Source organism: Sus scrofa, chromosome 16, assembly GCF_000003025.6.
Source record: "Sus scrofa isolate TJ Tabasco breed Duroc chromosome 16, Sscrofa11.1, whole genome shotgun sequence".
Lineage (NCBI taxonomy): Eukaryota > Metazoa > Chordata > Mammalia > Artiodactyla > Suidae > Sus > Sus scrofa.
Window position 1 is genome coordinate 19,657,939 of NC_010458.4, and position 24,937 is coordinate 19,682,875.

General features: G+C 41.0%; 1 protein-coding gene across 1 annotated transcript in view; it reads right to left on the reverse strand.

Annotated features, from left to right (window-relative positions):
* The window catches only part of ADAMTS12 (ADAM metallopeptidase with thrombospondin type 1 motif 12), a 373,778-nt gene that overhangs the window by 110,936 nt on the left and 237,905 nt on the right, over positions 1-24,937 (reverse strand). Inside the window, 6 exon segments of the mRNA XM_021076980.1 lie at positions 1,140-1,273; positions 14,855-15,024; positions 17,531-17,676; positions 19,139-19,231; positions 22,765-22,909; positions 23,492-23,635. Of these exon segments, the coding sequence (XP_020932639.1) occupies positions 1,140-1,273; positions 14,855-15,024; positions 17,531-17,676; positions 19,139-19,231; positions 22,765-22,909; positions 23,492-23,635 (832 nt within the window).

The following is a 24,937-nucleotide window of genomic DNA, read 5'->3' on the forward strand; positions in this document are numbered from 1 at the left end:
CCTCCTGTACTTTGGCCAATACTGGTAAGTCCATCAGCCACGGCAAGGTGATAAATTCTCCTTCCCAGGGTGCTAAACATTTATGGGCAGGAGCTTTTCATGGTGATAGTTTGGGCCAGTGGAAAAAATAATGCTAATTATTTATAAAAGCAAACAAAATATATTAGGAGTATTGTGTGACAGGGGCTGTGTTAAGGGCTTAACATATATGAGTTTATTTAATCTTTTTGACAACTCCCACAAAGAAGATTTGTTAACATCCCAATTTTATGGAGGAAAACTGAACCTTAGAAAGATGTATGGGTTATACAGCTAGTAAGTAATGGTATTTGGTTCACAGTCTATAGCCCAAGCACTTACAAATTATGCTTTACTAATAGTTAATTGAGTATTTATATAGTTTTTCTTCCATTGAGTAACAACACCTCTTTATACTGGGATTTATGCTGGGGGTTGGATCACAAAACTTGTTCATCAGCTCTTTGCAAAATAAACTATAAACAACGGGGAGAAATTCTTCAATGGTTGTATATGTCAAAGCATTACAAAATCAGACCTACGTCGTTTACATGAAGGCAGGGTTTCTTAATGGAGTCGATGTGAAAAAAGTTCCATAGAAATCAGAAGACGGGTTTGTAATTACCTGTTATGCCATCTCTCTTCTAAAGATCATGCCGGTGATTAATCGAGATTTAAATGTCAAACTGTTTTAAGAAAAACACTACACAATGATTAATTTCAGTTTTTCCTCCAACCGATCTACTCTGTTGGCAAGTGACCCACGAATAATTCAATGCCGCTGAAATAATCTAAATTGCCTTTTCCTAATAATTCCTCCTTTAATTTGGTTCTCCTTCCTTTCAACCCAGTCCCATGCCTAAAATAATATCACAGAGCATATCAACAGATCAAGAAATGAAGACATCAGCAGGAGGGAAACAATTCAGTTCCAAATTGTGACTTTGATGCATACCAAAAAGCCTTGCCTCACAGACACAATAAAAAAAAAAAAAAAAAAAAAAAAAAAAAACAGACCATATGCAAATACCATGAAAGCAAAAGGTGAGAAGGTCTGACTTCCCAAATTAATAAAAATCATGATTTTATAAAGTTGTAGATTAAGGAAACATACCCAATACCTTACATATGCCATTAATACAGACATTTCTGCTGTTGCCGCCTTCATAGCAAGGGGTACCATCAATGACAGCATCCAGCATTTTCTCGGAAAACTGGCCATCTATTGGTCGGCAGTAGAGCTCACAAGGATGTGCTGGAGTGAAAAAGAGACAAATCTTTGCAAGCTAGCTTTTTAGCTCAGTACCTCTCCCCTAGGATTTTGTACCTATGACTCCCCGCTCCCCACCCCCCGCCCCAAACATTGTTCATCTGGAGCAAAAGATGGCATTCCCATCTTTTACCTTTCTGTGACACAATGCAGACTTTTTTTTTTTTCTTTTAAAGAACTTTGCAACAAATTAAATTGGGGAGATTACTTTAAAAGTCTATGCCTTTTGTTATATATGATGACAACAATCAATTGTTGAACTACATTTATAAAAATAAGGCACTGAGCATCTGAGGTTAACCTAGAAAATAAGTAATAGCACCCAGTGATGCAGGACTCTGGACCAGCACCATGCCAGCCCATTGTTTGCAGCAGAGGAAGCAGACTTCCGGGAAAGACCCTCCCACGGGACCAGCTCATTACGAATGCCACTGCTACTATTGTAAACCCACCCCCCCAAGAAATATTCTCCCTTATCCTCCCCAAGTCCATGAAGTCCTTGGACACAGATTTATAATTGCATAGGAACAAATGATCTCCTTTTTTGCCAAAGAAGCCAACCCGCTTATCACAGAGGTCCAACCCATCACGCTGGGTCCTGAATTCAATCCATTTTAAGGTTTAATTTTCTGTTTCCTTGTGGATGAGGATAGGGTGATCTTCCCATAGAATTGCTGTAAAGACTTACTTAATACAATGTGTTATCTATACATAGGTACTTAGAATAAGCAGCAAGACAGAGAACTTTTAACACATAAATTGCCTTAAAAGTTTTAATAAGTAATACATGTATATGATAGGAGGAATTCAAATAATAATTTTCTTTTGAATGATATGTCTTGTTTTCTTGAAGTGAAAAATTTGAGAATGTCTTCTTCAGAAAAGTCCTTTGGGGATCCCTTCTGAACCCGTTTACTGGGAAAGGGCTGTTAGCTTCATGACCAGCTGAGGGCTCTATGGGACCACCATAATGCCATTTGCCATGGACCCACCTCTATGTGGATGGGCACCAAATGCAAGGCCAGAGTGAGCAGCTCTAGGGAAGGCTGCTCTAGGATGCAATGATCCATGTGGTAAAGAAATTAAAAGTTTATTTGGGGAAGGGCTGTTAGTTTTGTTACAACTGGGAGTTTCCTTTGTGGTGCAGGGGAAATGAATCTGACTAGAATCCACGAAGATGCAGGTTCGATCCCTGGTCTCGCTCAGTGGGTCAGGATCTGGCATTGACATGAGCTGTGATGTAGGTTGCAGATGCGCCTGGGATCTCATGTTGCTGTGGCTGAAGTATAGGCTGGCGGCTATAGCTCCGATTCAATCCCTAGCCTGGGAATCTCCATATGCTGCGGGTGCAGCCCTAAAAAGTAAAAAAAAAAAAAAAAAAAAAAAAAAAAGGAAAAGAAAAAGAAAGAAATTAAAAGTATACAACTTACATAAATTTAACTAAGAGCAAAAGCTCAAATCTGGGACTCTGGTGGAACTTAAGACAGAGTTTCAAAAGCATCTGTTCAAAGCTTAAAGGAGAAAGGTAAAAACAAATAAAGAATATCAACTGAGAGTTCCTACCCTGGCATAGTAGGTTAAGAATCTGACTGCAGCGGCTCAGGTCACTGCAGAAGTGTGGGTTCAATCCCTGGACTGGTGCACTGGATTTAAGGATGTTGCTGCCCAACAGGTCACGGCTGTTGCTCCGATTCAATCCCTGGCCCCATAACTTCCCTATGCCTCAGGTGTGGCCATAAAATTAAGAAAGAGACAAAAAAAAAATATCAACTGATTTTATATGAAGTGCAGTAGGCAAGTTGTCTGAGAGAATGAACAAAGTCAAAATGAGTTGGTGAGATCACTCCACCAGGTGCCAATGGAAGAGGGCCAGAAGACTCCAGAGACGGGCCATGACTCTGAATTATTATAAATCTTCATTCCTGGCAACACAATTAGCTCTGTCACTGCCTAACTTGGAACAAAAGTGCTTAGGAGCTGCCCGGGAGCAATTCTGCTCTCTGAGACATGAGAACATCCATCCAGGTGCACTGGGGCCAGGGAATCATTTCGTGAGACCTCAGGCTGTCAGGTAGAAGGATGGAGGCCAGGGGAACATTTTTAAACAAGACTTTGGTTTGAGCTTTAGAATTGAGATGTGAGACTTTGTATTTGGACACATAAAACAAAAAGAAGCAGCAGCCCTGGATAATTCTGGAGCTTTTCTAAAGGAAGGATCTATTCTAGCCTGCTGGGGAGGGCTGGGACGACAGCTGCCTAGGGTGCAAAATTTAACAAAGCACTCACTCTCAGGGCTGTAAAAATGGCTCCTTGCAGCAAGTAAACCTCCCAACCAAAGGCAAACCTGGCACTGAAGTCCAGAACAGAGAAGTTCCAATGTTTGTCTTAGTTTTACTTCCTCTGCACTTGTGTTGTTTGACTCAGTCCCTAAAGAATAAAACTACCCAGAGACGTTTGCTAGTTCTACTTATTGAATGAGTAAAAGGGAATTGTGCTTGTCAAAATAATAGCCAGTGCATTACTCGACCATTATTCCCCAGATCTTCTTGTGCTTTGCAGTGGTTGTCTTATCTCACAGCAATCACAGCCACCCTATGATGTTAGTTTTTTTACTATCCCTTTTTAACAGAGAAAATTTAGGCACAGAAAGATTAAGTTTTCCAAGATCTCCATAGGATGAGTGGCAGAGCACAAACTGATGGTTTAATGTAGAGCTCACACTATTAACCCCTAACCTACAGGCACAGAATTATTCTTTCACACACAAAAAAAAATGTCTTCGATGAGATCTTTAAAGTAACCACTCTTTGTGTTATTAGGCAAGGATTTATTCACGGGTCATATCTGAGAAGCCAATTTAGTAGAATATCTACTGGACTCCATTCTAATTTTCTTCCGCAAGGCTTAACTATGGCAAGAATCACCAGCCTCTGGAGCCATTTACTCCAACAGAGAACAGATGTAACGTTCTAGCTTATGACAGTGTAGTATTACCTTGAGAAAGTTACTTAACTTTTCTGTGGCTTAGTTTCCTCATCTAAAAAATGGGTATGATAATAATCCCTACTGTGCAGGGAAATTGTGAGGATGAGGACAGAGATTGCAGATCAAGCACTCAGCGTGCACCTGGTATACAGTAGGTGCCTGACAAATGACAGCTGTTCTGGTGGTTGATTTCACCTCCTCATCCTGAACTCCTGCTTTCTAAAGGTCCCTGCGGTTGTCCCATATGCTGTGCTTCTATCATTCCAATCTTCTCTCAGAGCCGTCCGAAGACACATGGTTTGTAATGCTGGCTGATTCTCTTTCCCACAAATCTTTCCCCAAATACCCTCTTCTTCAGATTATCCCATTATGCCATTTCTAATCAATTCTGCACTGATTTCATGCTTTGTTTTACTGCTTTCTAAACAATTGCTGTTTTGTGGTTTAACATCTACATCCAGCTATGTCAGTAGTAGGTGGTTCCATGACCTTTTCCGAGATGTGGACCTGGCACAAAGCTCAGTGCCTACTGGGGTCCCCACAGCCCTATGCTTCCAAGACTATGGATTTTATAAGCTCCTCCACAAAACTGCAATGTCCTCAAGGTCACCGCAGTCATGTCATGTGTATTGACCAGCTACTACTGGCTGGCACCATGGGGAAGCAGGGGTCAGAACACATGCTGTGATGGAGTTCCCGTCATGGCTCAGTGGTTAATGAACCCGACTAGCATTCACAAGGACGTGGGTTCGATCCCTGGCCTCGCTCAGTGGGTTAAGCATCCAGCATTGCTGTGAGCTGTGGTATAGGTTGCCGATGCAGCTCAGATCCCCCGCTGCTGTGGCTGTGGTGGAGGCCAGTGGCTAGAGCTCCAATTCGACCCCATATGGGAACTTTCATATGCTGTGGGTTCAGCCCTGAAAAAAAAAAACAAAAAAATCACACCAGCTGTGAGAACTGAAAAGCACAGAAGGGGCAGAAATAAGCACAGCCTGGGGGATTTTCTACACAAACTTTGGAGTTAGATTCATAGGGGTTCAAATCCCAGCCCTGACTCTTACATCTTTCCCAGGGCCATCTTGGTCTCTGCACACAGGGGATTGTCGGAGAATAACATGTTAGACTCTGAGAAGGCATCTGGTATAGAGCAGTTGTTTCAGTGTGGTAGTTATCACCATTAACCTTTCCCAGTGAATACGAGCAGATCATTACACCCAGAAAAGACCTTTAACCCGTTTACTAGTTAACAGAGATGGCAGTGACCAACACCGTTAGGGAGAAACTTCTGGACCAAAGGGCAAAGAGTTCAACTTGATCTCAACTCATCATAGAAATGAACCTTGACCTTAGTGACAGAGGTCAAGGGTGTTCCTTGCATCAATGAACTGTTTATCCAGGAGTAAATGGACCAATCAATTAAGACGCATTTACCTAATGGAAGGCTATGCAGTCCCCGAGAGGAATGAGGTAAACCCTCATGCCATGGTGTTCTGCTCAATGAGTCAAGAAGTTGCAGTATGGGAGTTCCCGTCGTGGCGCAGTGGTTAACAAATCGACTAGGAACCATGAGGTTGCGGGTTCGGTCCCTGCCCTGCTCAGTGGGTTACGATCCGGCGTTGCCGTGAGCTGTGGTGCAGGTTGCAGACGCGGCTTGGATCCCACGTTGCTGTGGTTCTGGCGTAGGCCGGTGGCTACAGCTCCGATTCGACCCCTAGCTTGGGAACCTCCATATGCCGCGGGAGCGGCCCAAGAAATAGCAACAACAAAAGACAAAAAAAAAAAAAAAAAAAAAAGAAGTTGCAGTATGAGTTGCAGTATGAGAAAAAGAATATATATATATACATACATATATATATGTATGACTGGGTCACTGCTGTACAGAAGAAATGTATACAACATTGTAAGTCAACTATATTTTAACAAGAAAAAAGAAGGAAGGAAGGAGGGAAGAAAAAAGAAAGAAAGAATAAAGAAAGAAAAGAGAGAGAGAAAGAAAGTAAAGAAAGAAGAAGGAGTTGCAGAATCAACAAAGTATGATCCATTCATGTGCAAATGGACTCTGCTGGTCACAATGCTTGCCTTTGAGGAGTAAGTTAAGTGTGCTGGGCTAAAAATTTATTTTTATTTCATTCTATTATGTACACTTGCTTTTTTATAAGAAGCATATATTCCTTTTATAAATAATGTCTTGGTCCTGAAACGAGAAAACAGAAAGGTCTCCTTTCCCCTGTGGTAATCAGAACACATCTGAAGAGATGAAGCCCTAATTTTGAGATTTCTCTTCATCTTTCTTCTGTGATGCTGGATTTGTACGTCCTTCACAGTTAGACAGGCTGAGGTCCACTGCAGTTAAGAAACTCAGATTTCTATGGATTATACATACAATGCTCTATGGCGTCTTAGGAATAGGTAGTGAATATTCCTTGTGCAATAGCAATAGTGGCACACAGACCCTGTGCTCTGACTCCTGGTGCCTGCACACCCAGGACTATAGGTGTGTCCAAGGCCAGAAAGAACCCTGTGCTCGAAAGCAGCCATTGCGAACTGAAGGGCTGGGGCTACTGAAGCAGTTTACAAGGCTGCCTGAAGTCCTGCTTCCCTGCCCTCTCCTCCAGCCTCTGTCTCTCATGGGGCTCTGGGTGTGTCATTGGGTGAGCCTGTGACTCAGGGCTCTGCACCAAGAGGAAGGAGGAGCAACAGAGGGTCTCCATCCTCAAAAGGTCATGACCACCATATTGGAGAGCCTCTGCCCTGGTACCAACCCCAATGATTCCATAATATCCACAGAGTTGAGTGTTTTAGCACCTCCAGTATAAGCGTCTTCCCTGACACATCCCTTTGTCAGGCTCATGTGATTTTTTTTCTCTAGCTTTTCAATCCTTTATGTTTCAGCTAAAGGAAAACTAAAACTAATTGACGGGTACAACTCTCACCTCATGCTGTCTGTAATCCTCTCAAAGGAAGCTTAGGTAACTGAATGAATTCACTGAATCAAAGGCTGCATTTTCAATTCTGCTGGAATAGGGCAGCATTTTTGGATAATGATCTTAACTGATCGAAAGAAGCAAAAGCTAAAATTGCTAAGAAGGATACCAATTATTGCTTAGGTCAAGGAAAAGTTTTGAAGCATTTCATGTTTTGTGAGTAGATTGCAATTTTAGTTTCACCATTTAAAGAAAGAACTTCAGCCTGTGAACCTTCTACTGTGACACAATGGGATCACCCACATCTCTGGAGCGCTGGCACATAGGTTCAATACCCGGCACAGTGGGTCAAGGGTCTGTCATTGCTGCACTGTAGCATAGGTCACAACTGCAGCTACGATCTGATCCCTGGCCCAGGAACTCCACATGCCACAGGGTGGCCAAAAAAAGAAAAACAAAACAAAAACACTCTAGTTTCTAAAATCCATTTATGGGTAGGGCCCCATGGATCTGAGTCCTGTGCAGGCACCCAGGGCCTCACACTTGGTTAATGCTCTGTTGTCACTGTCTTAAAACTTAATAATTTTACATTTGAACTTGTGTCTTGTAAGTGAAGTCCCATGGGACGGTGGAGCACCTGCATGAACAGAAGAGATCTGTGATGTGCATGTGAGCAGTTCCTTGACAGATTCTAAGAAATACTAAACCTTGAGCAAAAGGCATAACTTAAAATGGTGTATTGTTTTAACAAGTAATATTTATTAAAAAAAAAAAAAACGAAAAAGAAGCTCAGTTTAAAGACTAGGCTCAGCTCAGCTTGAGAGGAAAAAAGCAAAAACAAAGCCCTCACAAAAACTCCAACCAAAAATCAGTCAAGTAATTACCAAAATTCTGTACCTTTGGTCTAAAATGGTATACTTTTAACTTTCTGGTAAGGTAATATTACAATCTCCAAATATATCAAAATACATATTATTTAAAAATAAGAAATTAAATATATTCTACGATAACCACAGAAAGGTATGAAAAACAGGTATAGAATTAATTGCTAAAAATGAATTAAATGGGAGTTCCCGTCGTGGCGCAGTGGTTAACGAATCGACTAGAACCATGAGGTTGCGGGTTCGATCCCTGCCCTTGCTCAGTGGGTTAGTGCCCTTGCTCAGTGCCATGATCTGGCATTGCCATGAGCTGTGGTGTAGGTTGCAGACATGGCTCGGATCCTGTGTTGCTGTGGCTCTGGCTTAGGCTGGTGGCTACAGCTCTGATTAGACCCCTAGCCTGGGAACCTCCACATGCCGCGAGAGCGGCCCAAAAAATGCCAAAAAGACAAAAAAAAAAAAAAATAATAAATGGAGTTCCCATCGTGGTGCAGCAGAAGCAAATCTGACTAGGAACCATGAGGTTATGGGTTTGATCCCTGCCCTTGCTGAGTGGGTTAAGGATCTGGCGTTGCCATGAGCTGTGGTGTAGGTGGCAGATGTGGCTCCCATCTGGCGTTGCTTTGGCTGTGGCGTAGGCCGGCAGCTATAGCTCTGATTAGACTTCTAGCCTGGGAACCTCCATATGCTGTGGGTGTGGCCCTAAAAAGACCAAAAAAAAAAAGGACAAAAATAAAAATGAATTAAACCCACTTTGTCGAAGTTTTACACAAGGCTAAATGTAGTAATGTTTGCTATTTACTATATGTTTATGTCGTTTTAGTTAAAATGGTTAAGAACAGTGACACTAAATTTGGAATTGCAATTTAAATTGTTTATGAAAGGTAATAATTTTGTCATAACACTTAAAAAAATCAATTTTCAAAGGCAAGATAGATAAGTTTAATTAACCTAGCCTTCATCATAATATGATAAGTCATTGAGGCTCTTTTCCCACCAGACCTTCCTGGCCATAAAATCATCTATTTTTAAAAAACATGATAATCATCTTAGGTAAAATTCAAAATTTAATGCATTGTTCATAAGGTAATGGGCTCATCCCAGTCTCTGTTTTAGTGGTTAATATTTAGGCTGTAGAGTCAGGCCTGGGCTAACTTTTGGTACTATTATATAGTCTGAGTTTAAGAAGTTATTTAAATCTCTAAATCTATTGGAATATCCATAAGAACTAGGTCAAAAACTTAAATTTCCATATAAAGTTTTCTTGTGGAGATAGAGAAATGCATATAAAGTGTTGAGTTGCACCTGTACAGAGCAAATACTGACATAAGTTTATTATTAGTAATGGGTTTTGCTGCAAGTAGCAAACAAAAAATGTTGCTTCCTTGTAAATGACAGGAATTTATTTTTTCCCACATGACAAGAAATCCAGCAGCTTATCTCAGCATGGATGCGGTAAGAAAGCCAACTGGACCCCAGGCACCCAAAGGGGGAGGGAGAAAGGCAGGAAGGCAGGCGGCTGAGGGCGGCTGGGTCAGTGCCAATTAAAATCCCTCCCTCCCAGAAGCCTGACCCAGTGGGGCTGCCATCTTTATCCCTTTGGTCAGAATTGGGGTGCCCAGGAATACAGGTTAGTGAGTCTTCTAGTTTTCCTGCTGGGAGCCGTTCGTGAAGGTCTGCCTGCTGACAAAGTCCAGGAGACTGAGGACCCCAGACTGCACAGCATGTCTGGGAAAGTGATGGTCCTGCTTCTTCTTCTCTGCCTGCTTATGCTGTTAATAAAAACTGCAAGAGCTGGGAAATTGCTGTCAAATAAAGTTCCCCGAAAAAAGACCCCAGGGAGGGTAAATGTCAGGGCTTAGTGTTTACCCACAGATTCCTACTATTCCCCCTTGTTCTATGATTATCATTCACTTCTGAGTTTCCTCCTTGTTTTTATACAGACCCTATTAGACTGTTACTGTTTAACTTGTGGAAAACCCTGGAGACAAAAGAGAGGCTTGAGGCACAGGTCTCTCCGTGCTCCAGCAGGTAGCTCTTTTCTTTGCTAGGGACTAGCTGATGAATAGGGTATATATTGGGCTTTAGTTACAGAAAAACTTGTGCAGTTTGCACCAGGTAATTGTATACAGGTCAGAAAATTACCTACTTTCAGTCAATTGCTTATTGCTATGCCAGGCCTACTGGCCCAACCCTAAGAAGTGTCAATGCTGTGGTTTATAGTTTTATAAGAATAAAAATAACCTTTGATATATATGATTAACCTTTAGTAGAATACAGTTTGGTCTTAGGTTTTAGACACATAGAAATACTTTTAATTATAAAGTTAATAGGTTCATGCTTTTGCTACAAAGTTAGATCATTAACATGAATGCATTTAATTCTGAAAAGTCAAGTGGAAAGTACAAAAAAGAACATTGTTTGTGTTCCCAAATGTACCTGGTCATGTGCTGGGTCATAAGGTAACATCTGACGGAGTGGAAAGTTAAAAAATATCACCAGATGTATAACGCATGACGTGTGCCAAAGGTAAGTAAAAATTGTATATAAGCATGGTTGATTCAATTAATAAACGAGCAGTCCAGCTCTCTGAAAAAGAGACAAAGAGGCTGTCTCCGTGTTCTTGCTGCCGACACCGTCCATCCCTCAGGAACATCCCTGGCTGCTGGAGCTGGACTCCTGCATTTTCCCTCTTCTGTTTTAGAGGAAAGTCAGGGGGGAGTGGGCCTGAATGGCTTTGGAGTATCTGCAAACGTCCTTATTATTCCATTATTTTCCCTCTTAAAGTCACAGAGGATTGTCTGTGAAATGAAAGTTTTCTGGCTTAAAGATCTCCCAGGTTGCTCTCCACAATGACCTTCTGTTTAAAGGCCGTTTATCTAAATCCCAAGTATTCTCATAATAAACTCTATGCACACCACCCAGGTCCCCTCAGGTGTCCAGGCCCTGGGAATGCTGCCAGTGTTGGGCCTCAATGGTCACCTTGGCCTTAGAGAGCATCCTTAACCAAGGATACTCACATCTTCCTGGGGAAGACCACAACCAATGTCCAGTCCATGCCGGGCTTAAGGACCGGCTTCCCCACTTCATCTGTGGCAGCTCTGAAGGTCCTTCCAGCTGCAGAGCTCCCCGTAGGGTCGGAAAAGACCTCTACTGAAACCACACTGAAGCCAGCTTTTGCCCCCTGCCCAATCCCTCTTCCTCCCTCTCCTCCTGCACCGGTTGAACTTCCTGCATCTAGTGTCTGTCTCAGAGTCTGTTCCTAGGGAACGCAACTGTAACAGTTCCTTAAAGATGCTCCTGAAGGACCCTCCACATTTGCTGGAAGTCTCACAGGCATTAAGCATCGACAGGGCTGAAATATTTAGAAGCAACAACAACAAAAAAATCAGCTTAAGTGAAGGGTTAATTGGGTGTTCTGAGACCAAAAAATATCTAAAAGGAAGAGAGCATCTAGGACAGTGATGGTATCAAGACCAGGATTTGGTCATTTCCTAATAGAAGGTGCAAGATATAAACACATTTCTATTAACAGTGGCTACTCAAGTCCCTGGGAATCCACATAAGGTGGTATAAATATCTCAGCTTCTTAAACAAACAGACTTTATGCTTCAATTCCAGCTCCATTATACAAGACACTATATCCTTGAGTAAGTTCCTGTCCTCCCAGGTGCTAAGTTCCTTTGTCTCTGAAGGATGGGGATGGGAGTAAGTGAGAAAATACATAGCCACAGCTCTTCACACTGGTGCTTCTGTGAATGTGAGCAAGTGGAGTTTGGATATTTTTTTTTCTGCCCAGGAGTGCTGGTAAAGAAAATGCTGATATTGGAAAGTGAGGTGACCTAGATTAGTACTTTTCAAACCCTTTAAGCAGAAGAATTATTTTTCTTTTTTCAAACAAGATTTTGCAAATAAAGCAAGGTAAAATCAGGCTTTTAATAAGCATAAATTTTGTAAGTTCAAGTACATTGTGGTTAAAAATTAGTCAATGGGATCCAAGGAGAATACTAAGATGAACAGAAAATTTTGAAATCAAGCTATGGGCAGCAGGTACAGACATATTGGCTCCACCACCTGTTTTTTACTATGGTTTTTTGTTGTTGTTGTTGTTGTTGCACAGTATAACAAAATCTGGACTCATGCAAATATCTGCAAATGAAAACAGTTTAGAACAGTTTGACCTGCAATCTCAGGATATTTCTCAGTTAAATTGTGTTGATGGGAAACTTTTATGCTAAGGCCTGCAGAAAACCTTATGTATAACGTTATGTTAATGCATTGGTGGCTTTTGATATGGTAAAACCTGATATATAGTATTTTTGGGTGTAAGCATTGTTCTTTAGTACACTTTAAAAACAGCTTAAATTATTTTTTGAAAATGAAATTAGATTCAAACATTTTTGGAGGCCTGAGACCCCACGGAGCAGTTTGAAAACCACAAGGTTTGATGGAGTTTGATGGAGAAATTCCAAATATTTGAATCTAGGATCTTCTGTCATTGGCTACTTGGCAAATCTACCAAAGGCCACTTACTAAGACACTTAACACTGTCCCATGAATGGATGGGACATTGTGCTGTACCTTTGGTTCATCCTCTGGTGGCTTCTGAGGGAAGCTTGGGGGGGGGGTGTAAAGTACTCAATGCCTGGCACAGGTTAAGTGCTCCATACATAGCTGTGGACATGAATGTCACATTGTCATCACCAGGGGTGCCCACCAACAAAGCAAAGAGCAACTCTGTAGGATGGAGTTTGATGGGGGAAAAACATCTGTGTGTTGGTCAAGGAGGCAGCAACTTGGGTTAGCAGGTAAGTCACTATACTCAAATGATAGCAAAGAGCTTGTAAGAAAACGACTGGATGGAGGATGGAGGCTTACAGCGCAGGCAGACAGGAGTTAAGCAGATGGCACTCAGCCTAATTCCCTCACATTTGAGGTTTATATAGCTTCAGTATCAGTAACAGAGGCACAGCAACCACTCCAACACAAGAGAAATCTGTGTCTATTTTTGTAACTCTCATTTCTTTAACACCTATCATGATGCTGTGCAAAAAGTAGGCACATGATACATGCTTGCAAATCAGTGAAAAGCCAGACTGAACCAAATCTTTTTATTCTAAATCCAGCTATTTGAATTGTCAGAGGGTAGCAGACACAAAGCCAACCTTGAATCTAGCATGAGTGGGGACCCCCAAACTAAGCAACCATCACAACATGGGGGCAGCTATGCCATTTTAGTTCTGAAAGGGTGCTTATTCAGGGTCTGTAGTACTACTGACTCAACTAGTTCCAACAAAATAGAATGTCCAAAATATAGATATAAGTAATATTAACTAGATATAATTTTCATCACTATGTGAATTTTTTTTTTTTGGCATACACAGAAGTATATATATATATAAGTTTTCCTGTATTCAAGTGCTTGGATCAGGAAGTGAAATTCCACCAAAACCCAAATGACTCCCTCCGCTAGAACATGAATGATGCTAAACAATGGGGAACAAGGAAGAGATGTTGCCCATGACAACCAACAGCCATCAGGGTGTTTTGGAGACACAAAGTGGGAAAAACACCAGAGAGTCTTTCTTTCAAAAGCAATTGACTATATCATTTTTCTAACAGTCCAAACATGTAATTTTCATTTATTGGCTGACTTCTATGAGTCCTCTTGTGTTCTATCACACTGGATTTCAAAAACTGAAAAATCACAATGAGGGTTACTTTTTACTACTTTGTCTCCAGTATCTTTAACTCAGAAAAATCTTTTCTTTCATTCTGTATTCGAATAACAACAAATAGCACAGATACCTTATTTATTTATTTATTTAGTTATTTAGTTCGTTAGTTATTTGCCACACTTGTGGCATGTGTTAAGCTTCTAGGTTGGGGATTGAATCTGGACCACATCAGCGACCTGAATTAAGGTGGATCCTTAACCTACTGTGACATAAGAGAACTCAATCACAGATACTTCCTAATGCTAATCTATAGCTAACAGTTAATGATTCACCCTCATTTTCAGGAGAAAGTGTGTCCCTGGTGCTGATTCAGGGGAAGCACTGCCAAGGCTGCAGTTCCATTCTCCAACTCTATTATGCCCCCATCCCCTGATGTGCATCCATTTGTTGCTTGATTTTACTTTTCACCCTTTTAATACTGTCCTACACATACAAAATGTTGATTTCTGGCCCCGAGCTGGTTCTCACTCACTTCTGATGAAGTTTCACATCTCATTCATTTTCTACCGTCTTGTCTTTCCCCGTGCTTCTCTCCTCTCACTTGGAATTGCTGACTCTATTTTCAATGGCTTCCCCCTTCCCTTCTTCCAGTAGAAGGTCTACTCATACTTAAGAATTATCAACTACTTCCTTGGAAGCCTTCTTTGAAATGAGTCCAAACCCACAGCATCCTTCTTTTCTGAATTTCTGCTAGAATTACATTCCGCTCCACACGCTCAACACTCACTTTCATCACTGATTCATTCCTGAATTCCTACAAGCACCACTTATTGCTTAGTTGCACCTCAGCTGTTGTGAAGTAAATGTCATGTTTGATAAACTTCACTTTTATCTGCCACAAGGCTCAGCACAGAGCCTTCAACACTTACTGATCAACTTAACTAGGTCAGTGTCTCCACCTCCTAAAATATAAAACTCCTGGTGGTACGATTCTCTTTTTGCTGCACTTTGCAGGACATCACAGATACTCTGGCCTATCAATGCTTTCTGCTAGTGTCAGTGGCCCTGGATCTGGAACATCCTGTTACAGCTCCTTACCTGGATTAAAAACTGGAAACCAGCGGTAGAATTCATTCTTATAGGGGACGGTGTCAAACTCACTGCACTGCATCTGCCGAAATGTTGGTGTATCCGGGCGACAGGGGTGGACGTTGCACAGGCGATAGCGTTTTCTCTCTCCAGTGCAGTACTTCCCTCCAAACTTTGGTCTACGCATAAAACACACAGGCTGTATTTCAATTTCCTTAAAGGCCAGCACCTTCCTTTAAAAACTTTCTGGCATCTGACCATACCCTTTCCTTGCCAAACACACCTTTTGAATAAATTCTTCAAATTTCACACTTTGTTGTTGTGTTTCCACAAACATTCAGTCCCAAGTGTATAGTTGCCTATTTTGAAATAGTTTGACCCCTTCCTTTGACCACACATCCATCAGTTGTCTGGGCATGAGTTGTGTCTTTATATTTATTTCCACTTCTTCATTCCCACAATCACCAAACTAGTTCACCCTTTATCTCTTTTCTGTCTCCCTTCTTTTTCCTCATTTGACCTACTGTACACATGACTCCCTGACTAATTTTTATGACTTCCTTAATTGTCTTGGTTTCCTGTTAAAAAACCTTTAATGGTACCCAATGGCCAAAGAACCAAGCCCAGCCTCTTGAGCTTGGCATTCAAGGCCCTCATGATCCTGACTTATCTCACCTAAACAACTTTTCTTCCATATTCCCTTCACTTGCATATCGCCACAGTACTACAAGCTCACATTTACTATTTTTCTTTTTCTGTGCCTCCAGATAGATTTCTCTTCTCTTAAGTCTCTAAACATCTACTTACTGCCCATGCTTTAAGGACCAAATAAATGCTATATCATCTCCATCATGAATCCTTCCAGAATTACTGCCAGAAGTAATCTCTTTCTCTTAAATGACACTTCATTATCCTACTATAAGCACTTCCTGCATGTATCACTCCCAAAGATAATTCTTTGACCAAGGCAGTTCACAGTCATTGACTCCATGTAAGAAGTACTAAGAATTGTCCTTGATAGTTGAGGTTTTGCTGGTTTCCTATTGGTGAGGATGCAGTGACATGCTCTGACTTGGCACCTTTTCCATTCATTTCCATCCAAGAGCCCTTTGGGATTTCTCTAGGGATACAGTCTTAGGGTTAGTTGGTCATACACTAACATGAATCATAGAATGGAATCTGTGACCATGTTTCCATTGTCATTGTTCTCAATGAACTTAAGCAAACCAGCTATTGAGATCAGACATGGTCACTCACCTAAGGACACTCTGAAAAACTGTGGCCTCTAAGAAGGAGTTAGGACCATGTCTCCCTGAAGTGAAATGATATCCTTTTCTGATAATCATGGGTCACTGGCCATCCTCCCAGGAAAGCTATGGCAGCGACTGATACACAACACGGCCAGTAGGTGCCAGAGCAAATATCCTTTATTTCCTAATCTCTAAAATGGAAATTACTCTTCTGATCACATGGAAACAAACCATAAAATAAGGATTTTCTGTGAAAATATTCTATAAGTAATTTCTGGTTTTGAATTTTTGAAGTCATGGGACACTTGCATTTAAACCAAAGGATAAGATTTTAAAACAATTTTGTCCCAAATCCTCAAATGTATACTTACTCTATGTACAGGAAATGAAAAAGATATAATAATAACTACATTTACTAATAATTTTATGTAGTAGATATTGTGTTAAACTCTTCATAGATATTAACTTATTAATCCTTATGAGAAATTATATATATATACACACATAGTTTATATACATATATATAGTTTATATTGCATATATATGTATACATGCACATATGGAATATATTTATTAATAAAAAAGAGAAGTAAAATTTGGAACTGAGATACTGAGGGAATTGTAATCTTATTTATCACTTGGCCTTTAAAAGATATAACCCCTTCCCTTCAATGCTGACTAACGTAAATCTAGGTAAAAGAAGCTTAATACATTTCCTACTACAGGAGTCATCACATGCATACTTTCATTATACTTGGGAGCTAGTGTACCAGGAAATAATGAAATTAAGAATGTGATATATGTATTTTGAAATCAAGGAAACATAAATTTAATTTATATATAATATTACACAAACTTAAAATATGGACAAATTAAGCAATCTGATTAAAAAATTGAAAGTCACTTGTGAAATAATGTCTGTGGAATACTTAATGGCTAATATGGAACTCTGAGGTTTACAAAATCCTTATCCAAGACATTAGAAATAATTATCCTCAAAAAATGTGCCCAGTTATTTGATTAGTTACCTAAGGGAAGAAAAATATTTTTATAGAATTATACATTCATTGTGATGAAAAGAAAGCTATAAGCTCATCAGTGCTAACTAATCCCCACTGATAGAATGGGGTTATTGAGAAGGATTTAACTGCATAATCTCCTAGAGGTTTTCAGATAGATTGTACTTAAAAATTTTTGCTTATTTCTCCAAATGATGGAATCAGCTTACTCATCCAAGTTCCAATAAGAATCCAGCACCAAGCAAAAAAGAACTGCTTTTTTTTGTCATGCTCTGTGACTCTTCTTCTAGCTCCCTTTGTCTTTGAGGAACCCACTTAGTTTCCCTAACTAGGCTTGGGGTCACTGACGTCATGCCATCCATGACTGGTCTCCCAGTGTTCAAGGAAGGAAGAGAAACATCTTTGGCTGGACTTACTCCGGGTTGTTACAGAGCCTCTCTGCACTCTGGGCTCCAGCCCCACAGGTCCTGGTACAGTGGGACCAAGGTGACCAGCGGCCCCAGCCTCCGGGAATGCTCTCTGGTTTCTTGCCTACTGTGATACACTTGCCAGCCATGCACCACTGGAAAGGGAAGAGGCAGGAGATGCATGTGTCAAGAAGGTTCCAACAGCAAGCTGAGTCAGCAACCCTAGCAGTCCAAACCTAGTCCTCCCTGAGCAAGCAGGCCTCCTACACTCACACAATAGATATTACAAACAAAGAGAGCCTCATAAAAGAATTTCTGAGAGTGTTGGGTTTTAAAAATAGAGGATTTCATAAATTAAAGATAAATTTACAGTGCCTAGTTGCAGTGAATGCAGGAGTGCTACTTAAAGTGCGACTGACTGGATTACATGCCAGAATGCACATCAACACACCACTTCCTTCACTGGAAAGGTCTTACTATGAAAAGCATATCAGCTGACTATGCTTAGTTGTTCAGTAACGTAACTGATTTACTTTCCGGTACAAGCTTGTTAGCTTGTTGCTGACCATAATAAACATTTTGCAGACTGGCACTGTGATAACACATCTTTATAGCCTCTATGGGTATTGAATGTTTGCAACAAATAACTCATCCTCCCGCAAAAAGTCCACTCAAAAAAACACAAAACACAAGTTGTTAAGATGTTGACGTTCTTCTAATATTAAGTCAAATTTCTGCTTTCCTGTAACTCTGCCTATTATTTCCAGTTCTGGTGGTTCAGGAAAAAATCTGCTCTCTCCCTCTTCAAAAGAATGCTTCAATAACTATCAATTTAGGACAGCAAACATACAAAAAGGGAAACTAGACAGGCAAGTTTGTTGTTAGGAATGGCCACATTTATTGGAGGATTGGGTATGTTTCTTCTTCCGGCCTCCTCTTCCTCATTTCTGATCACTGTGTATTTTGATCAAGTTCTAGAATCTTCATGATGGATCATGCCACACCCAAGCTGCAATAAAAATGTCCACTAAACACCTAAATCCTAGGCCCACAACAAACCCAAATGGTCTTGTTGAGCAGCTCATGTCACCCAGTTCCCAGGCAGTCTGTAGGATATCTAACCTCTCTGAGTTCTTGAGTATCTGGTTTTCCTGTTTAGTAAGGTGGGCAGGACTTAAGAAATACAGTCAGATCAGATGATGAGAAAGAAGATAACAAGTGGTCTAAATTTGGCATCTTTGGAAAGAAGATGCCACTGGCTTGTCCTTCCCAGTCTCCAATATGGAGGGGAAAAAAAAGGTGAAAATGAAGGTTAATAATAAGCTTGGCAGAAGTTACTGCCCACAGACTCCACAGAAGTTCATCAGGGAAAGACAGACTAGATGTTTTACAAGTCAGGTGTGGAATGGGGCCACTCTTCTTAACTACTTGTTTCCAGTGAAGGCTCAAAAGGAGTGGAAGTGGAATCCTTCTCTTTGGCAGGACTCACTGTGTGATGATCTCCATTCACCCAGAGGTAGCTGCTCTCCAGCACCTTCTCCCAGGCTCTTCCCAACAACACTAAGCCCACCACCTGCCACCTTCCTTCCTCAGCCTGACACATCACTGACACATCACCTTCTTCTCACCACATCGTGTCCCATCTGCAGCAGCGTCCAGCTTGGAGCGACAAAAGCCTTTCACTGAGCACCATAGTGTCTGGCAAACATTCTGGAAAGACAAATATGGAACCGTACTTTTTTGTATTTGCAGAACTTGCACAAAAACATATCTATGGTTATGGTGAAATATTCACACACTCACCCACATACCCACAATAAATGCTGCTGTTGTGGTGAGAAAGAGCCATGGGAAGTAATCACTCAAGAAATCTCAGTTCACACTTAACTTGCAGTTTGTCTCAGTCATAAAAGTGGTCTGTAGTCCATACTGAGCAGTGTAAGGATGGGAGATAAGACGTACTTCCCAAGAGTTGCATTTCTACATGGGTGGCCCAATACCCAGTACTCCTTTGGCAAGACAACTTCTGACACTAGGCATCAAAGACAAATCCAGACTGCTTATAAACAACAGGGTAGTTAACTTGAGCCTGCTCACTGAGGAAAGGGAAACCATTCCATCTAGAAAAATCTCAGAGTTCCCGTCGTGGTGCAGTGGTTAACAAATCTGACTAGGAACCATGAGGTTGCAGGTTCGATCCCTGGCCTTGCTCAGTGGGTTGAGGATCCAGCGTTGCCATGAGCTGTGGTGTAGGTCACAGACATGCTCAGATCTGGTGTTGCTGTGGCTGTGGCGTAGGCCCTAAATTGGGAACCTCCAGATGCTTCAGGTGCAGCCCTAGAAAAGGCAAAAAAAAAAAAAAAAAAAAGAAAGAAAAATCTCAGCTTATTTACTTATTACTCAAAGTAGCTAGTTTGTTTTAGCTGCCAGGGAGTGAACTGGATATTCTTTCTCATTTTGCCTTCTGCAGTAGGAACAAGGGAAGGTTGACAAAGTTCTTACCTGTCATCTGAAATGGCTCAGCTGCTTCCATTCTCCTTTTAATCTTTCTTCTATCTATGCATCTTCCAACATTCCAACTACTTATTGTACTCTAGATTCAATACGTTCTTTCATCATAGGATTTCATATCTTTAAACTATTTTAGAAATTTCTTAATATTTATCTCTTTAAATCTTGCCTCTCCTTGATTACTTCTATTCTCTTTTGCAACTCATAATTGTTGTTGATGGCCTTCCTAGTCTGTCCTTCATGATTTGACTTTACTTTCATATTTTTGGGTTCTTAATTTTCTTTTATATAAAAAGGCCTAGCTTTCTATCAGGAAAAGGCCAGCCTCTGCTCTATCACACAACTCTGAGAAACACTCAAGTAGGATGAGAAGTAACTTTCTCAGCTTTAAACTTCAACTGATTGATTTTCTCTTCAGCTGTGTCAAGTTTGCTATTATTACATCCACTGAATTTAAAGTCAATGATATTTTTCATTTCTAGAGGCTGTACATCTATATCTACTTTACATATATCCTATAGTGCCTTTTTTCTTTTTCTCATAAACAACTCTTCTTTATGCATCTAATTTATTATCCCTATCTAAAAAAATTCAATTACCCACAGCTCTTTAAGATTTATTGTCTCTCCTCACTTAGCTAAAGTTTCTTCAATAAGGCTATAACCCTAAAGGGCTACCCCCTGAGGGAACGGGTGAACTGAAAGAAACCTTAGGACACACCCAGGAAACTTGTCTGTTTAGACTTTAGAATGAGTGATGAAATGTCGTCCCTGAGAGTTTGTGTCCATACTGGTCCTGATGCCACTCATGCAGTTCGTCAAACAACATCCAACCAGGGATGGCCATGAAAGTTCTCTTTGAAGGACTGTGCCAGCCTTTTAAGCCCTAAATAATAGCCTGACCTAAAGTTTCATAACCAAGAGGTCACAATAACTGCAAATACAGACAAAAGGAAAATAATACATAATAAGTGAGAGTCAGAAGAAATCCAAATAGGAGAAACAGACCCATTCAGACTCAGACATTGGAATTGTCCATTATAATTTGCAACTATAATTGAAAAATAAATATGCCACATATGATTAAACAAATAAAAGATCATACTGAGAGTCAGAATTAGGAACAAGAGATCACAAAAAAAAAAAATCAGAGAAGATTTAAAAATAGTCAAAAGGCTTTGTTTTAAGTGAAATAATAGTATAAGTGTTATTAAAAAGTCAATAGACAGGTTAAACAAAGGGCTGGACACATCTGAAAGAGAACATATGAGTTGGAAGACAAAGAGAAAGAAATTACACAAGACACAGTGATATAAAGAGATGAAAAATACGAAGGAGAGATTCTAGGATACTTAAGATTAGTGATAAAGTGGAACATACACATGCTTAGAATTCTAGCTTAGAGAGTAGAGGGTTAAAATAATATTTAAGAGATAAGGTAAAAGAGTAAGAGAGAAGATGAATCCTGAAGCTCCTTTTAAGCCATTTTAGAGAATTTGAATTCTATTGTAAAGGAATGGGGAGGCTATCAATATTCTAAGAGGAAAGGTACACAATCAGATTTCCTTCATAAAGGTCATGTGTGTGGGGAATGGACCAGAGTTGAGGGGAGGTGATCAAAGTCCTAGAAAGGAGACCAATCAGGGGACCAGTGAAATTGTTGAGGAACTGGTGGATTTTAGAGATATTTAGGAGGCAGAATGGGCATAACCAATTAGTTAACCAGTTAGAATCAAGGGTGAGGGATGTTCACAATAACTTTATCTCTCTGGTGTCTTGCTTGTTCTATCTGAGCAGTTACTTCCTCTTCAAAGCTCTTTTTATATGTTTCTTTCTGTACTTATCTCACTGTATTGAAATTTCTCTGTCTGCCTCCCCCAACAGAGCATGAGTTCCTCAAAGTCAGAGAATTTATCTTATTCATTTCTAGGGTTCATCCTTTTCACTCTATTCAGTACAAAGCACAGACTCTGGCAGGGGTCAACAAGACTTGCTTTGTCCATGTTTATGTGTTGTTAACACTGATACTTTCACACCCAAAGGGATGAATTCAGAGAGTAGGGAAGATCCAGATCACAAAGGGATGCCATGCAAAGGAGTGGGGACCTTATCCTGCGGTCAGTGACAACCCTAAGAGCAGAGCTGAGCCACAGTTAGGTGGCTTTCATTGAAATAAATTGAGCAACAATGTGAATGGGAGAAAGGTTAGTTAGGAGGTAATTACCATAGTAAGGAGAGGTAATAGAGACTGAATCAAGATGTAGTTGTGGGAATGAAGATGACAGGACAGAGCCACAAATTCCCTGAGGTTAAATGTCAGGGCTTGACTTATCATTTCAATGCTGAAAATAGGAAGAAGAATGAATTAGAAATGAATCTTATTCCTCCCATGGAATCTGATGGTGCTCTTCAACCAGAGGGAAAATTTAGGAGCAACGTTAGGGATTATGTTGGTTGCTATGGCGTCTGCAGGTGTGAATCATTGTGATTCTTGAAAAATCACTATAGATTTTCTTCACTACCAACCAGTTGCAAAGGATACCAAGGAGATGGGTCAAGGAATATAAATGACCCCAACTTCAATCTTTCTGCGCTACAGACATCTCGCCATGAACGGAAAGTTTCCATTTCTGGATCTTCAGATTTCGAAATATTTCCCTGGCCCTTGCTTTAGCATGCTGGATCTCAAGCCTGCACACACCCACCAGAGGCACCAAGATACCCAACACTTACCTCTACTTCCTGGCAGAAGGTGGCATTGGGGCCATACTGCAGCTGGCATTGGTGGTGAACATCATAGATCACTCCAGGGGCGATGACTTTGGACTTCAAGCCTTTCTTTTTGGGAATGTCATCAAGACAGAACCCCCAGCCTCGGCTGAAAACAAATGAATAGAAATGAGAGCAGTTGCTTCTGATTTCTTCCTAAATGAAAGCTCTAGTCTTTCCTTCAAGAGAAACTTCTATTCCTCTAGTTTACTCTAACCTCCAAGACAACTTTGTTTTTATCAGCCCAATGTGACAGTTGTCTAAAAGGAAATGCAAATCGCATTCCCCATCATTGTTCAGACATAATCTAGGAAATACAAGCAGTGGTAAAATGAAAAATCACCTTACCCCCAGTGGGGTATAGAGACTACTTCTGACTTGTCCTGGTTGTTCTTGCTGGTCCTCAGGAGGTAAGTCACAATGGGATCATAAAGAGCCCCCTTAAGACAGGAGCAAGCCAAAGGGCAGGGTGGGATGGGGATGGGGAGACAGAATCACAGGCTGAGGCTGGAGGCAGAGCCCACCTAGATCTCAGGGTCAGAAAGCAGAAGTGAAACCCACTCCTATTATTAGCACCCTGATACTATGACCTGTGAGAGGAACTGCCACTTTTCAAGCCTCAGGGAAAACGCAAATGACTTCCAGTTTACCGACACCCAAGGGAGGCTGTCCTGAGACGTGTGTCACTTACTCCAGGAAGCGAGTGATGTATTCCTTGCTGCACTTGGACCACGTCAGGGGGGCGGGATTGTACTGGAGCTGGCGGGACATGATGTACGGGTGCCTGCCCACCGGCTCACAGTCATTTTCCTTCCCATCGTGCTGGATGCCAAAGCTGCGGGAAGACACAAAGCACAAGAACATCAAGGAGACAGGTGTGAAACAGGGAGAAAACTGGAGTTTCTCCAAGGTGAAATAACCCGCAGAGAGCCACCTCTGGACAGAAAGCATCTGATTACAAAGTGGGACTTTGAAGTTGGAGGGGGATAGCTAATTCTCAACTAAAAAGCACAGGAAACATTTAGGCATGACTTTGATTCAAATATACAACCCTGGGAGTCGAGTGGCTAATTCAAAAACTTCCGTTTGGGAGAAAGCTAAAAGCTTTCACGTTGGCACTGCCTTTCTATGAGTCCAGAGTCAGGAGGGCAAATCTTGCTTCCAGCTGCCTTTCTCCTGCTACAGAACCACAGCACAAAAGAAGAAAACCTTCCTTCTTCCTTTTCATCATAATTTAAGAGAAAGCATGAAAGGGGAAGCCTAAGGGAAGCTTTGTCAAAGGCTGCAAGCTTAGAGGGAATGGATTGCTTTCTGGAAGTGTTATGAGTCCTCCAAGATGAGAGATACTGGGGAGAATTTGAGAGTCCAATGATTAAGAGCAGGGTATCTGAAGACAGATGATTTAGATTGAATTCCAGTTCTGCCACTTAATGATCTGTGAGTTATTGAAACTTGTGCAGCTTCACTGAGTAGAATGGAGTTGTCATCATAGTTCTGGGAGTAGATTTGAATGGAATATAGTTTGAAAATCACTTAGCAAGGTGCCTGGCATATATTTATATTTTTTTTTCTGGCATAAATGACAGAAAATTTTAATTGCAGTTTTTATCATTGCCTAGCTTATTTTCCTTTTCTAGGTAAGGAAGGTGAGAGTTTGAGATTTGTCAAAAGTCACAGAGCTGCTTTGTGGCAAAACTAGATCTTCCGCAGACCTTTGTCCATGTCTCGCTTGGTCTGTTCCCTGACCTCCCACTGCCAGGGATGACCAGATAAAACAGCCTTGAAAGGCCTGGAGAGCTTAACTGACCTCCACAGCAAGGGGATGCCTGGGAAAGAGGCAAGCTGACAAGCGTCTGGTTATAAGCCAAGTCTCTGGGATCACCCCTAAGATGCCTTCCAAGGTCCCCCCAAGAATGCTCTCCACTGGCGACTGCTTATCGGACACTTACAAGCTAGAGATGTCGGCTCAACTCTCCAAATCTGAACACAGGAAAGTATGACCTTTTACTCTGCTAGTGAAATTCAAGCCTTCTGATAAGGAAGCTCATATCCAACTTTAATAAAATCTCCTGATCAACATTAGCAACCCTTGCAGAAAACAGTCTTAGGGGATTTGGAGATTATTTGTATTACTTTT